The sequence below is a fragment of the Erythrolamprus reginae genome, chromosome 2 (assembly GCF_031021105.1).
Source record: "Erythrolamprus reginae isolate rEryReg1 chromosome 2, rEryReg1.hap1, whole genome shotgun sequence".
NCBI lineage: Eukaryota > Metazoa > Chordata > Lepidosauria > Squamata > Dipsadidae > Erythrolamprus > Erythrolamprus reginae.
In genome coordinates, this window is record NC_091951.1 from 97,682,374 (window position 1) to 97,694,772 (window position 12,399).

General features: G+C 39.9%; 1 protein-coding gene across 3 annotated transcripts in view; it reads left to right on the top strand.

Moving 5' to 3' along the window:
- Positions 1-12,399, top strand: part of RNF123 (ring finger protein 123) — a 127,736-nt gene that overhangs the window by 32,482 nt on the left and 82,855 nt on the right. For all 3 annotated transcript variants that reach the window (XM_070738874.1, XM_070738872.1, XM_070738873.1), the window contains 8 exons: positions 223-340; positions 632-731; positions 1,526-1,587; positions 2,629-2,700; positions 3,729-3,849; positions 6,235-6,336; positions 7,889-7,995; positions 11,257-11,449. In XM_070738874.1, the coding sequence (XP_070594975.1) occupies positions 223-340; positions 632-731; positions 1,526-1,587; positions 2,629-2,700; positions 3,729-3,849; positions 6,235-6,336; positions 7,889-7,995; positions 11,257-11,449 (875 nt within the window). The remainder of the gene's footprint in view (positions 1-222; positions 341-631; positions 732-1,525; positions 1,588-2,628; positions 2,701-3,728; positions 3,850-6,234; positions 6,337-7,888; positions 7,996-11,256; positions 11,450-12,399) is intronic.

Here is a 12,399-nt window from a genome sequence, read left to right on the forward strand (position 1 = left end):
GGAAATAAAGAATCTTGGAGACAAGTTAGTGGGTCCATATAAAACCAAAGATTTGCATATTTCAATGCATATCTTATTGTTAAATGCTTTACAGAGTTGACTTCAGAAAAACTTTTGGTGTGCAAAATTATTTTAACTAATTGTTGTTTCCCCCCCCTCCCCACTTAGATTCAGAGAAACACTTGTCTTGAACTACCACTTAATTTCCTTAACCCCTTCCAGATTTGATGTTCTTCGCTCCGTTGTATTTTTTTATATCAAGTCCCCTTTGCGTGTGGAGGAGGCTGGCTTACAGGAGTTGATACCCACCACCTGGTGGCCAAATCGCTTCAACAAGGAGGTGAACAATAGTAGATTCAGGGAATGACACAGTGGCCTTAACCCCTGTGATTCAGATTTTATCTAGATATATTCTGAATATAATAAAATTATACAGGTTATCGTGTACATCACTTTGGAAATGGTTATTGTCCCTTTTCAGCTGTTTTAGCTCTTGTTTACAAGCTTTTCCTATCCACCTGCTTTTATTCATGTTTTATTGGTACAAATTTTTTAAAAGCCCAATTCCCCATTTTGCTCTGAATGCGATGAGTAGCGTTTATAATTCTTTTTCTGCCTTCTTTAAATGCAGGGAAAAGAGAGTAAAGAGTTAAAGAATGAGAGTTCAGAAGAGAGATTGAGGAGGCGAGCATATGAGAGAGGGTGCCAGCGGCTGAAAAAACGCATTGAAGGTACAATAATGGGTTTATGAAATTTGGACTTCTATGGCATTGTAGATCAAGAGTTATGTAGCTTTTTATGGGCTGAAGGCTTCAGTTGGCATTTGAGTGGCATACGTGCTATATATGCAGAGAACAAGTAGAATTTATTACATTATTTACATTTCATTTAATTACATTAAATCTAGCTACTATTAATTTTTGGTCCTATTTTTAATAATTTTTCATGTTTTTAATAATTTTCCCTTTTATTCACATTAAGAATTTTTAGAGGTCACATGCAAGGCTCTGGTTCTTCAGTTAATACACCTATATTGGTGTACTGGTGTCTATGGCTTGAAATCACTGTGATAAATACTATAATTCATAGCTTGATCCCAGTCTGCAAGGAAAATGTACAAATCAAAGCTGAGTATTGCAGTGCTGTAAATTTTGTTTGCTTTCATACTCTCAAATCAGCAGTGGATTGCTCCTGGTTCAGGGCTGGTTTTCTTTCTAGACTTTCTGTATAAGACTTGAATAAATTCATTATTGGTTTCTTCAATAGAACATTTATTTATTTATTTATTCATTGGATTTGTATGCCGCCCCTCTCCATGGACTCGGGGCGGCTCACAACAAACATAGAATATATAATAAAACAATTTATCCAATTAATAACAGTTAAAAGACTTTAAAACATCCTAAAAACTTAAAAAACATTCAATTTATCATTCACTCAATAGATCATTTTAAACACATTCGTTGGTCATGGTGATGGACTCACCCAATCTTTCTAAGAGCTATATTATTTTTTTCTTTTGTAGTGGTGGAAGAACTCCAAGTGCAGATACTGAAGTTGTTATTAAACAATAAAGATCATGGTGTGGTAAGGGCAGTTTAAATAGTTGAACGGCTGCAATAATTCTGAATATAAACTTGCTTTATTCTGTTGTATTGTAGTTTTTCCTTAAAGTAGTTTGCTTGTATGTTAAGAACTAAAAGCTGGGGATATTTAGGCAGCTCCATACTCCTTGCTGTTAGCTTCATAAAACTGCTTAATTTAATAAGATATTAAGAGTCCTTATTGCTGGAACTTAGAAGTTACCTTGTTAAACAAATCTAATATATTACTTGATTTTCAGGGATGTATCTTGCTAACTCTTGATTTAGCATCTTGGTAATTTGCTTTAAAGTATGTTGTTTGTCCTTTGCATTTAATATGACCATTAACTTCAGGCTGCAGTGTCATATTAAATTCTAACATTTAATAAACATGCTAATAATTAATGCCACACAGAATAAGTGAGTATTTTAGTTAGGTGTAGTCAGATATTTTCAGGTTCTTTGTAAGGAATCTTGTTTGAAATCATGTTGAATGATACAAACATTTAGTCTGTAGTTTCAAATTTTGTATCATTTGATACAAAAATTGTATCAAAAATTCACTGTTCAGAATTTTTAAAATTATAGGTAGACCTCAGTTAATGACTGTTATCGAGACCAGCAGCTTTGTTGTAAATGCCAGGGTCATAAAGTGAAAAATCACCTGACTGCTGATTTACAATGGCAGTCCCAGTTAACAGTCTTTAAGTGAGCTATGCATGACTGTTAGTCTTCTTGCTTTCCAACTGACTTTGCTGGAAGTTAATTTAATAAAATAAATGTTAACTGGAGCATATTATCACAAAGTGTATGATTAATTTCAAGTTCAAATTACTCTAAACAATTGCTGTTTAAAAAAAACAGAAAGCCACAGTAGAAAATAGTCTGTCAGTATAACAATTATCATTATAAACATACAATATGAAATTTATTTTTAAGGGCCAAATTGCACATTAAATGACCAATCAAATAGTCTGATTTTAAAATATTCCAAGATCTACATGAGACTCCACTACACTAGTTATTGCTTTTTTTTCCTTCCCAGGGAGGAGCTTCCAGATACATCTTTCTAAATAAATTCCGCAAGTTTCTTCAGGAAAATGCCAGCAATCGAGGGGTAAGTGAAGAAGAATTCCATTATGTTTTTCATCAATGGATGCATATTTGATTGTGTTGCCTAGAAGTATACTTTTTAGCAAGAACATTATTGTGCCTTAATTTACATGTTAGTAATCTTTTAAAATTTTGCTGTTGAATTCCGTACTAATAGGTGCTTTGTGCAGCTACATTTTCTGTGTTACCCATTAGCTTCCCTAATTCATCATTCATCAAAGACTGAATGATCAGTAGCTTAATCCTAGTATATTACAACCTTTATCAGTAGAATTGGTATAATCCCCACCACCAAAAGATGGAAAGGTCTTTACGTCTGGGGAGATACTTTTAACTATGTTCCCTTGTTTCTACCTAAAATCTGTTCTGAAAGATAGGGAGGATGGCTGTGGGGATTAAGACGGTGGGGACAAGAAGCCTTGGATAGAAACTAATCAAGGAGATAATCAACCTAGAACTAAGGAGAAATTTCCTGACACTTATAACAATTAATCAGTGGAACAGTCAGAAGTTATAGGTGCTCTAATACTGGAGCTTTATAAGAAGAGATTGGACAACATTTTGTCCGAAATGGTATGGAGTTTCTTACTTGAGCAGGGGTTGAACTATAGAAAACATGTGTTAATGTATGAGCAGAGTAATCCATGTTTACCAAGGTTGTGCACACACAGAAACGTTTAGATTGAGATTAGTTTTAAATAACTATTCAGCCACACACAGATATATTAACTTGAATTACGAGAAATATTGTATTCTTTTGACTCTTGCTTATGTTTTGTCTCCCTTTACCCCACATCTTGTTCTGATGTACACAATTCCTCTGCTTCATATAGAAAGAAATGCTATTTTTTTTAATGGGGAAATAGGCACAAATCAGTATGGACGTGTCAAAAGGCATGTCCTGCTTGTGGAAATGCAAAAAAGGAAGGGTGATACGCATGACACATATTTAAATGAATCGAGATATCTAATATTACCCCTTGAAACTATTAGGTTAATTGCAGAGGACTGTTACACTTTTTTTGCCTTTAGAATCTGACCGTGTTATGTCCTCCAGAATATATGGTGTGTTTCTTGCATCGACTCATAGCAGCCTTGAGATATTATTGGAATGAACATAAGGTGAAGAATGCATCAGCACTGAATAGTGAAGGTAAAATGCCCTTAACTTTGAAAAATATGACCGCATCTATGTTGGCATATGACTGAAAGTTGAAGAATGGGCTTTTCAACTATAACAAGCTTCTTTTAAATGATTCTGGAGTGGTATGATAAGATATCCTTGACCTTTTTCATCCCAAAATTACAAATTAAATTTGGAGGATCATAGTTAATGTTCAGAAATATTGTCTTTTTAAAAAGTGCTGATATTCTCTATTCTCGCAATTAAATTGCTTACTCAAAGAGTGAGGAGAGCAGTTAAAATAGAGTTGGAAGTAATCCATGTTGGCCAAAATTAGCACAGACTCTGAAACATGAACTGTACCAAACTATATTTACCGTACTTTAAATCAGAAATTTGCACATAATCTAAAAAAATTACCTCTTGAAAGTTGCTTCTTGTGAAATGAATTTAATATATTTCTTAAACATTTTTTTTTGAATTTACACTGCTCCCTTTTCTAATTTTTGCAAATCTCTGATATATGTGATGTATATTTCATTCTGCAGCTATAACTTAGATTGTTTTTTTAAAGCTGTATTCAAAAACATATCCTAAAAATCTATATTGATTGATTGATTGATTTTGTCCATTGCACAATGAGGATTTTAGTGGGTATACACATAGTAAAATACATAATGAAGGTTATAGAGGATATACTCATAGTAAAATATATCTAAGAAAGAATAGAAGAGAAGATATAGGAATAAAATATATCAATGAAAGAATAGAAGAAGAGATATAGGAATAGAAGAAAAGTATAGGAGATATAGGAGAGCAATGAGATAGGGGACAGAAGGCACTCTAGTGCACTTATGCATGCCCCTTACTGACCTCTTAGGAATCTGGAGAGGTCAATCGTGGATAATCTAAGGGTAAAATGTTGGGGGTTTAGGGATGACACTATGGATGAGTTCCACGCTTCGACAACTCGGTTACTGAAGTCGTATTTTTTACAGTCAAGTTTGGAGCGGTTAATATTAAATTTAAATCTGTTGTGTGCTCTTGTGTTGTTGCGGTTGAAGCTGAAGTAGTCGCCGACAGGCAGGACGTTGCAGCATATAATCTTGTGGGCAATACTTAGATCATGTTTAAGGCGTTTTAGTTCTAAGCTTTTTAGGCCCAGGCTTGAAAGTCTAGTCTTGTAGGATATTCTGTTTTGAGTGGAGGAGTGAAGGGCTCCCTGGTGAAGTATCTTTGAACATTTTCAAGGGTGTTAATGTCTGAGGTATGATATGGGTTCCAAACAGATGAGCTGTATTCTAGGATGGGTCTGGCGAAAGTTTTGTAAGCTCTGGTAAATAGTGTGAGATTTCCAGAGCAGAAGCTACATAGTATTAGGTTTACAACTCTTGAAGCCTTCTTGGTTATGTTGTTGCAGGGGGCTTTGGCACTTAAGTCTTTTGTTATTAGTATACCGAGGTCTTTAACCAAGTGGGGGTTATCTGTGATAATTTGATTATTCAGTTCATATTTGGAGTTCAGATTCTTTTTCCCAATGTGTAGGACAGAGCATTTGCTGATTGAGATTTGGAGTTGCCATGTGTTAGACCACTCAGAAACAGAGTCCAGGTCTTTTTGGAGAATAGTTGTGTTATCGGTGGTGTTGAAGAGTTTTACATCGTTGGCGAAGAGGGCACAATTGCTTGTGATGTAATCGCAAAGGTCATTGATGTAGAGAATGAAGAGCATTGGTCCCAGTACACTACCTTGGGGAACACCGCTTTTAACAGGGACAGGGGTGGATATGGTGCTTCCTATTTTGACCACTTGTTGCCCATGTTAGTAATGTGGATAATTTGTTTGCATGTTCGATGTCGTAGTCTGGGGTTCTGTAGCAGAGTAAGAAGAGAATTGTGGTATTTAGGGATAAATCAGACAATAGTTTCAGGTACCGATAAATCCTGTGCAACTTTGAGGTTTTTTAGGTTCAGTGATTTTTTTTGTAGAATATAGCTACTCCACCTCCTCTGCGGGATTCACTGTCTGAGCGGAAAACGTGGTAGTTTTTTGATGTGATAATGGAGTCTGGGTAGGAAGCATTTAGCCATGTTTCGCATATAAAAAATGTATCGAAGTTGGAGGTGTGAAGTAGAAGGAGGAATTCAGACATCTTGTTGACTAAACTGCTAGCATTTAATAGTTTACATTTGAGATTGGTCTTGTGTTGGGGATTGGTTTTGGGGTGGTTAGAGGAAGTAAGGGGCACACTTTCCTATTCTTTGTTTGAGGTGGTAGGGATGTCCATTTGTTGTTGTGGGATAGTGGTCTGGCAGGTGTCAGTTTGATGTTGTAATTCAGAACTGTCTCAGTTATTTATTATCAAAGAATACTAGTTCCTTCACCCTGTATAACATGTCTGTCTATTTTATGCAGATGCTTATGTTCCCCCTCAGCTCTTTTATAATGGGAAGGTGGATTACTTTGACCTTCAGCGTCTTGGGGGGCTCTTATCTCATCTCAAGAAAACTCTGAAAGGCAAGTGACTCTTTTGACACATTGTGAGTGTATTTAATTAAAAATAAAGAATATTTATAAATTTTTAGAAATAAAAATATTGTTTATTTTTAATATACAAAAGATGTGGGTTTAATTTCAAATGCTCTTATTTATCCATCGATGGGATAGTTTTCTCCAATAAGACCAAGTAGGCTGTGGAAAGGGAAAAGAAAGAAAAAAAAGTTTGAAAAAGTGTAGATGTGACTTGGGGCTGAAAAGGAAAAAAAAAATCAAAACACATTCTCCCAGTATGTCCCTTTGGGGAAAGCAGCTGAGCAGTATCTTAAAGTATCGGTGCCTCCTTTCCTCCCTCCTGATCTCATAATCCAGAATTGAACTGCTGATAAAGATTTAGAAGAATTCCGAAAACCATGATCTCCATGCTTTTCCTGCCTTGTTATATTTTCAGTTTGTTGACTGTTAGAAATTTGTGATCAGAACATCACTGGAGGAGCTATTAACTGGCAGGTGCTAATTGAGCATCTAATGTAACCATTAGAAGCCATGTTCTCTTTGCTCGTAATCTTTCTTAGAAACTCTATTTTAATTTGAAATTTAAATAGAAGCTACTCAGTTTGAAGCATTCTGCAGATGCTCTTATAAATAAAAGAGAGTCCTCAGGATTAGAAGCCACTCTTGGAAAATTTCCTATTTCAGACTCTTTAACAAAAGCAACTAAATTACAGCCCTCAGCACAGATGTGTTTGGATGATACTGAAAAAAATAGTTTTAATAAGTCATACAATCTGATGACTTAGTTGCATTTTAAATAGAACATTTTAATGCAATTATTATCTTAAAAGCTATGTAAGATGACTCAATGTGTAAAACCAAGAAAGATAGGATGTTGCTCTTTTAAGGGCAAAACCGTGTGCTACGTCATTTATACCCTGTCAAAGGATGCTAAGATGATTCACAATTTTTAAAATGCAGACCAGACCAGAAACAATGTATTTTTGGACTATAAGACGCGTCAGAGTATAAGAAGCATCTTAGTTTGGGGGAGAAAAATAAGGAAAAAAATACTGCCTACCAGCATTCATCTGGGTAGCGTCTTTAGCAAACAGCCGGGAACAGGTATATTAGCCTTGCAAAGCTCCCTTTGAGAGGCTGATTTTTCAGCCTTGCAAAGCTCTGTTTGAGAGGCTGTTTTCAGCCTTCAGTGAACCACTGGTGGCCATTGCTACTAGTACGCCTGAAACAGTCTGAACTGGGAGCATTTAACCCCTGATTTAAGCCCCAATTAGGGTCATTCCATCCAATCATTAGTATCTGAAACAGTAAAATAATCAAATTCATAGGATTATGTCAATTCAGAAGTGTCATGGGATGGCTCAATTTTCTTTTGCTCTTCTCCTGCAGTGTTAGTCCTGAGAAGTATCCTTGATATATAAATCCGATTTAGAGCTTTCTTATTATATTGCTATTTGGCCTTCAACTAGTGGGAAATAAAATGGGAAAACAAGTTACACAAGGGAAAGTGTTCAAACAACTGTACCTGACAATATTGTTTCATTGTTTATTCACTCAGATGATTTGGCCTCAAAGGTGAATATTCTAATTGATCCTGCAGAACTTCAGGCTGTGACAATGGATGATCTTGATGAAGATGAAGAATCAGCAGTGTCAACAGCACAGGTGAGCTTTAGAAATGGTGCCTAAAATGGGTCAAAGTTTCTTAAAGTTGACAACAGCAGTGAAAGGTTCTTGATAAACTTGTAGAAACTGTTTTGAATACAGTGAACCCTCGATCATCGCGAGGGTTCCGTTCCAGGACCCCACGCGATGATCGATTTTTAGCGAAGTAGCGGTGCGGAAGTAAAAACACCATCTGCGCTTGCGCAGATGGTGTTTTTGCTTCCACTGCCGCCCGCCCTTCGCCCGCCCACCCCGTTGCTCGCGCCCGCCCACCCCATTGCTCACGCTGTTGCTGGGGCCGCTTCCCAGCTGGGGAGCCGAGCTAGGGAGTCCCGACCGCCCGCGCGTTGCTGGGGAAAGCGCGCGCGCTTGGGGAATCCCTAGCTCCGCTCCCCAGCTGGGGAGCCGAGCTAGGGAGTCCGGACCGCGCGCGCGTTGCTGGGGAAAGCGCGCGCGCTTGGGGAATCCCTAGCTCCGCTCCCCAGCTGGGGAGCCGAGCTAGGGATTCCCCAAGCGCGCGCGCTTTCCCCAGCAACGCGCGCGCGGTCGGGACTCCCTAGCTCGGCTCCCCAGCTGGGGAGCGAGCTGCGATGTCCCCAAGCGCGCGGGCACCGCCCGCCCGCCCACGCTGTTGCTGGGGCCGCTTCCCAGCTGGGGAGCCGAGCTAGGGAGTCCGGACCGCGCGCGCGTTGCTGGGGAAAGCGCGCGCGCTTGGGGAATCCCTAGCTCCGCTCCCCAGCTGGGAAGCGGAGCTAGGGATTCCCCAAGCGCGCGCGCTTTCCCCAGCAACGCGCGCGCGGTCGGGACTCCCTAGCTCGGCTCCCCAGCTGGGGAGCGAGCTGCGATGTCCCCAAGCGCGCGGGCACCGCCCGCCCGCCCACGCTGTTGCTGGGGCCGCTTCCCAGCTGGGGAGCCGAGCCGGGGTGTCCCCGCGCGTGCCGCCCGCCCGCCCACGCCGTTGCTCGCGCCGCCACTGGGGTCTTACGGGGGCAAGAGGGGGAAGACCCAGGGAAGCCTCTGCCCGGCGGGGAAACTCCACCATCTACGCATGCGTGGAAGGGCACGCATGCGCAGATGGTGGAGTTTACTTCCGGGTTGAAAACTCGCGAAATAGCCCTTTCGCGATCCTTGAGGACGCGAAACTCGAGGGTTCACTGTAGTGGAAAAAACAAGTGGTGTGAAAAAACATGCCCTGATGGGTATCCTTATAAGTTATAGTGTAGAAATATAACATAGGAAAAATAGTATTCTCAAATTGTGAAGTAGTATAGCAGTCAGATGCAACCACAACAAGACATTCAGATGTGAATTATGCAGACTCAAAGGTATTGGATTAGGGAAAAGTTCCGAAGGCAAAGCAAACTATAATGTTTGGCTAAGGTGAGAAGTTTTTCTCAGTAGTAACATTAATACCATATATTTATAAATGTTACTATTGTTATAAATGTAGTAACATTTGTATCATATATGCTCAAAAAATCCTCCTCCTACTTCATTTGCAGGAGAAGTAATAATGGTACTGGGTAATGTATCTTTCATTTTTAAAACCCCTTTTGGATTTAATTTTAAATTTGCTGATTTAAGTTGCTGGTTCCTGTCCCAACTTAGAATTTTTTCAGTGATGTATTTGCTGAATACATCTTCTGCAAAAGATTCTGTGTTGATATATACTGCTCAAAAAAATAAAGGGAACACTTAAAAACAGAATATAACTTCAAGTAAATCAAACTTCTGTGAAATCAAACTGTAAACTTAGGAAACAACACTGATTGACAGTCAATTTCACATGCTGTTGTGCAAATGGAATAGTTGTGCAAATGAAATAATCAATGAGAATATTTCATTCATTCAGATCTAGGATGTGTTATTTGAGTGTTCCCTTTATTTTTTTGAGCAGTATATTTTTTTTTTAAAAGAGGAGAGAAAAAAATAGGAAATCCTCCTGTGTTCCCAGTACTCAGGATGTAAAAAGCAAAGAAATTGATTCCTATCATACCATGCATTCTTCAAAGTATGTATGTATTTCCATTATTTATATAAACATCCATCTCACATTACTGACTCTGAGATGCTTACAAGATCTAAAGAAGCCCACCAAACCACGTATGGATCTTATTTGTCTCTTGAGAAACCTATATGCGGGTAAAGTGAGCAATAGTGAGAACTGGAAACAAAACCACAGACTGGTTCAAAATTGGGAAAGAGTCTGCAGACTGTATACTGTCGCCCTGCCTATTTAACTTATATGCAGAGCACATCGTGAGAAAGGCAGGGCTAGATGAATCAAAAGTTGGAATTAAGGTTGCTAGGAAAAATATCAACAACTTCAGATATGCAGATGATGCCACTCTAATGGCAGAAAGTGAAGAGGAACTAAAGAGCCTCTTGATGCAGGTGAAGAAGGAGAGTACTAAAGTTGGCTTGAAACTCAACAATAAGAAAACTAAGATCATGGCATCTGCCCTTCTCAATTCCTGGCAAACAGATTGGGAAGAAATGGAGGTAGTGACAGATTTTAATTTCTTGGGCTCCAAGATCACTGCAGATGGGGACTGCAGCCAAGAAATTAAAAGATGTTTGCTCCTGGGGAGGAAAGCTATGGCATCTGGACAGCATACTAAAAAGCAGAGAATCACCCTGTAAATGAAAGTGCGTATAGTCAAGGCTATGGTTTTCCCAATTGCAGTGTATGACTGTGAAAGTTGTACAGTAAAAAAGGCTGAACACCAAAGAATTGAGGCCTTTGAACTGTGGCGCTGGAGAAGACTCCTGTGAGTCTCTTGGACTGCAAGTTGATAAAACCGGTCAGTCCTAGAGGAGATCAACTCTGGCTGCTCTTTAGAAGGCCAGATCCTGAAGATGAAACTCAAATATTTTGGCCACCTAATGAGAGGGAAGGACTCACTGGAGAAGAGCCTAATGCTGGGAACAATTGAGGGCAAAAGAAGAAGGGTGACAGCAGAGAATGGGGTGGCTGGATGGAGTCACTGAAGCAGTAGGTGTCAGCTTAAATGGACTCCAGAGAGAACAGGAATGCCTGGAGGAATGTTGTCTATGGGGTCACAATGGGTCGGACACAACTTTGCAACTAACAACAACAAATATTCAGATTAGCTATTTGAATATAGCTAAGATTTGTGCAGGGTAAAAACTGAGATAAAGAATTGTAACTGAACAAATACTAGTGCATATCTTTATCAGTATCTCTCTGTTTCCCCCCCTCCTTCCTCTTCTCTTTCTCTCTGTCTCTCTCTCTCTCAGCGTCCCGCTGCTGCACTGGCAATTGGGGGAGCCTTGGCCAGGCCAAGCTGGCTCAGTTCTCCCACCTTCGGTCGAGCTAACCGTTTTCTCAGTACTGCAGCTGTGAGCCTGATGACCCCAAGACGATCACCAGGTTCCATAGAGAAGGTTAAGGTCCGTACATTGAACGTGGAACAACGAACAGAGGAGGACAGTGAGTAATATATAACTGTATTCTGAAAATAACAGCACTAAATAAATTTATAAAAATATAGGCGAGGGAAGGGGAACTCTCCAGATAATTGCTATGCATGACTTTGCAAGTGGAAGTAAGTTTTCAGTAGTCATTGTTCTATTATATTCTATTAAGTTTTGACTCTTAGCCACAACATAGATTTTCGCCTCCATAACAATGTAGCCCTAACATGTTCTTTCAAATCTGTCAATGGTGCAAATCATTGCCACTTTACCTGAGCCAGTAAGTAAGTAAGTAAGTAAGTAAGTAAGTAAGTAAGTAAGTAAGTAAGTAAGTAAGTAAGTAAGTGTAAGTAAGTAAGTAAGTAAGTAAGTAAACCAATCAATCATCCTTCTCTTTTTTGACATTTTTGCCAGCCCCTTTGCAAGAGAGCTGGGTGTTTGCATAATGTGTCAAAAGTTGGATGATTTTACTGTGGGGAGTATTATGTGGCTGTAGACATGATTTATACCTCTTTTCAGTTGGTATGTGAATATGTTATAAGAAACCCTATGACTAGAATGCAAGCTTTGTGCCTTCTGCCTGAAAGATTATGAGAACAGACTTGCAGATAGTTTTGGAGTACAGTGAACCTTCGAGTTTCGCGTCCTCAAGCATCGCGAAAGGGCTATATCGCTAGTTTTCAACCCGGAAGTAAACTCCACCATCTGCGCATGCGTGCCCTTCCACGCATGCGTAGATGGTGGAGTTTCCCCGCCGGGCAGAGGCTTCCCTGGGTCTTCCCCCTCTTGCCCCGGTAAGACCCCAGCGGCGGCGCGCTTGGGGACACCCCAACTCCGCTTCCCAGCTGGGAAGCGGAACCGGCAACAGCGTGGGCGGGCGGGCGGCGCGCGCGAGCTTCGGGACACCCTACCTCCGCTTCCCAGCTGGGAAGCGGAGCCGGCAACAGCGTGGGTGGGCGGGCGGGA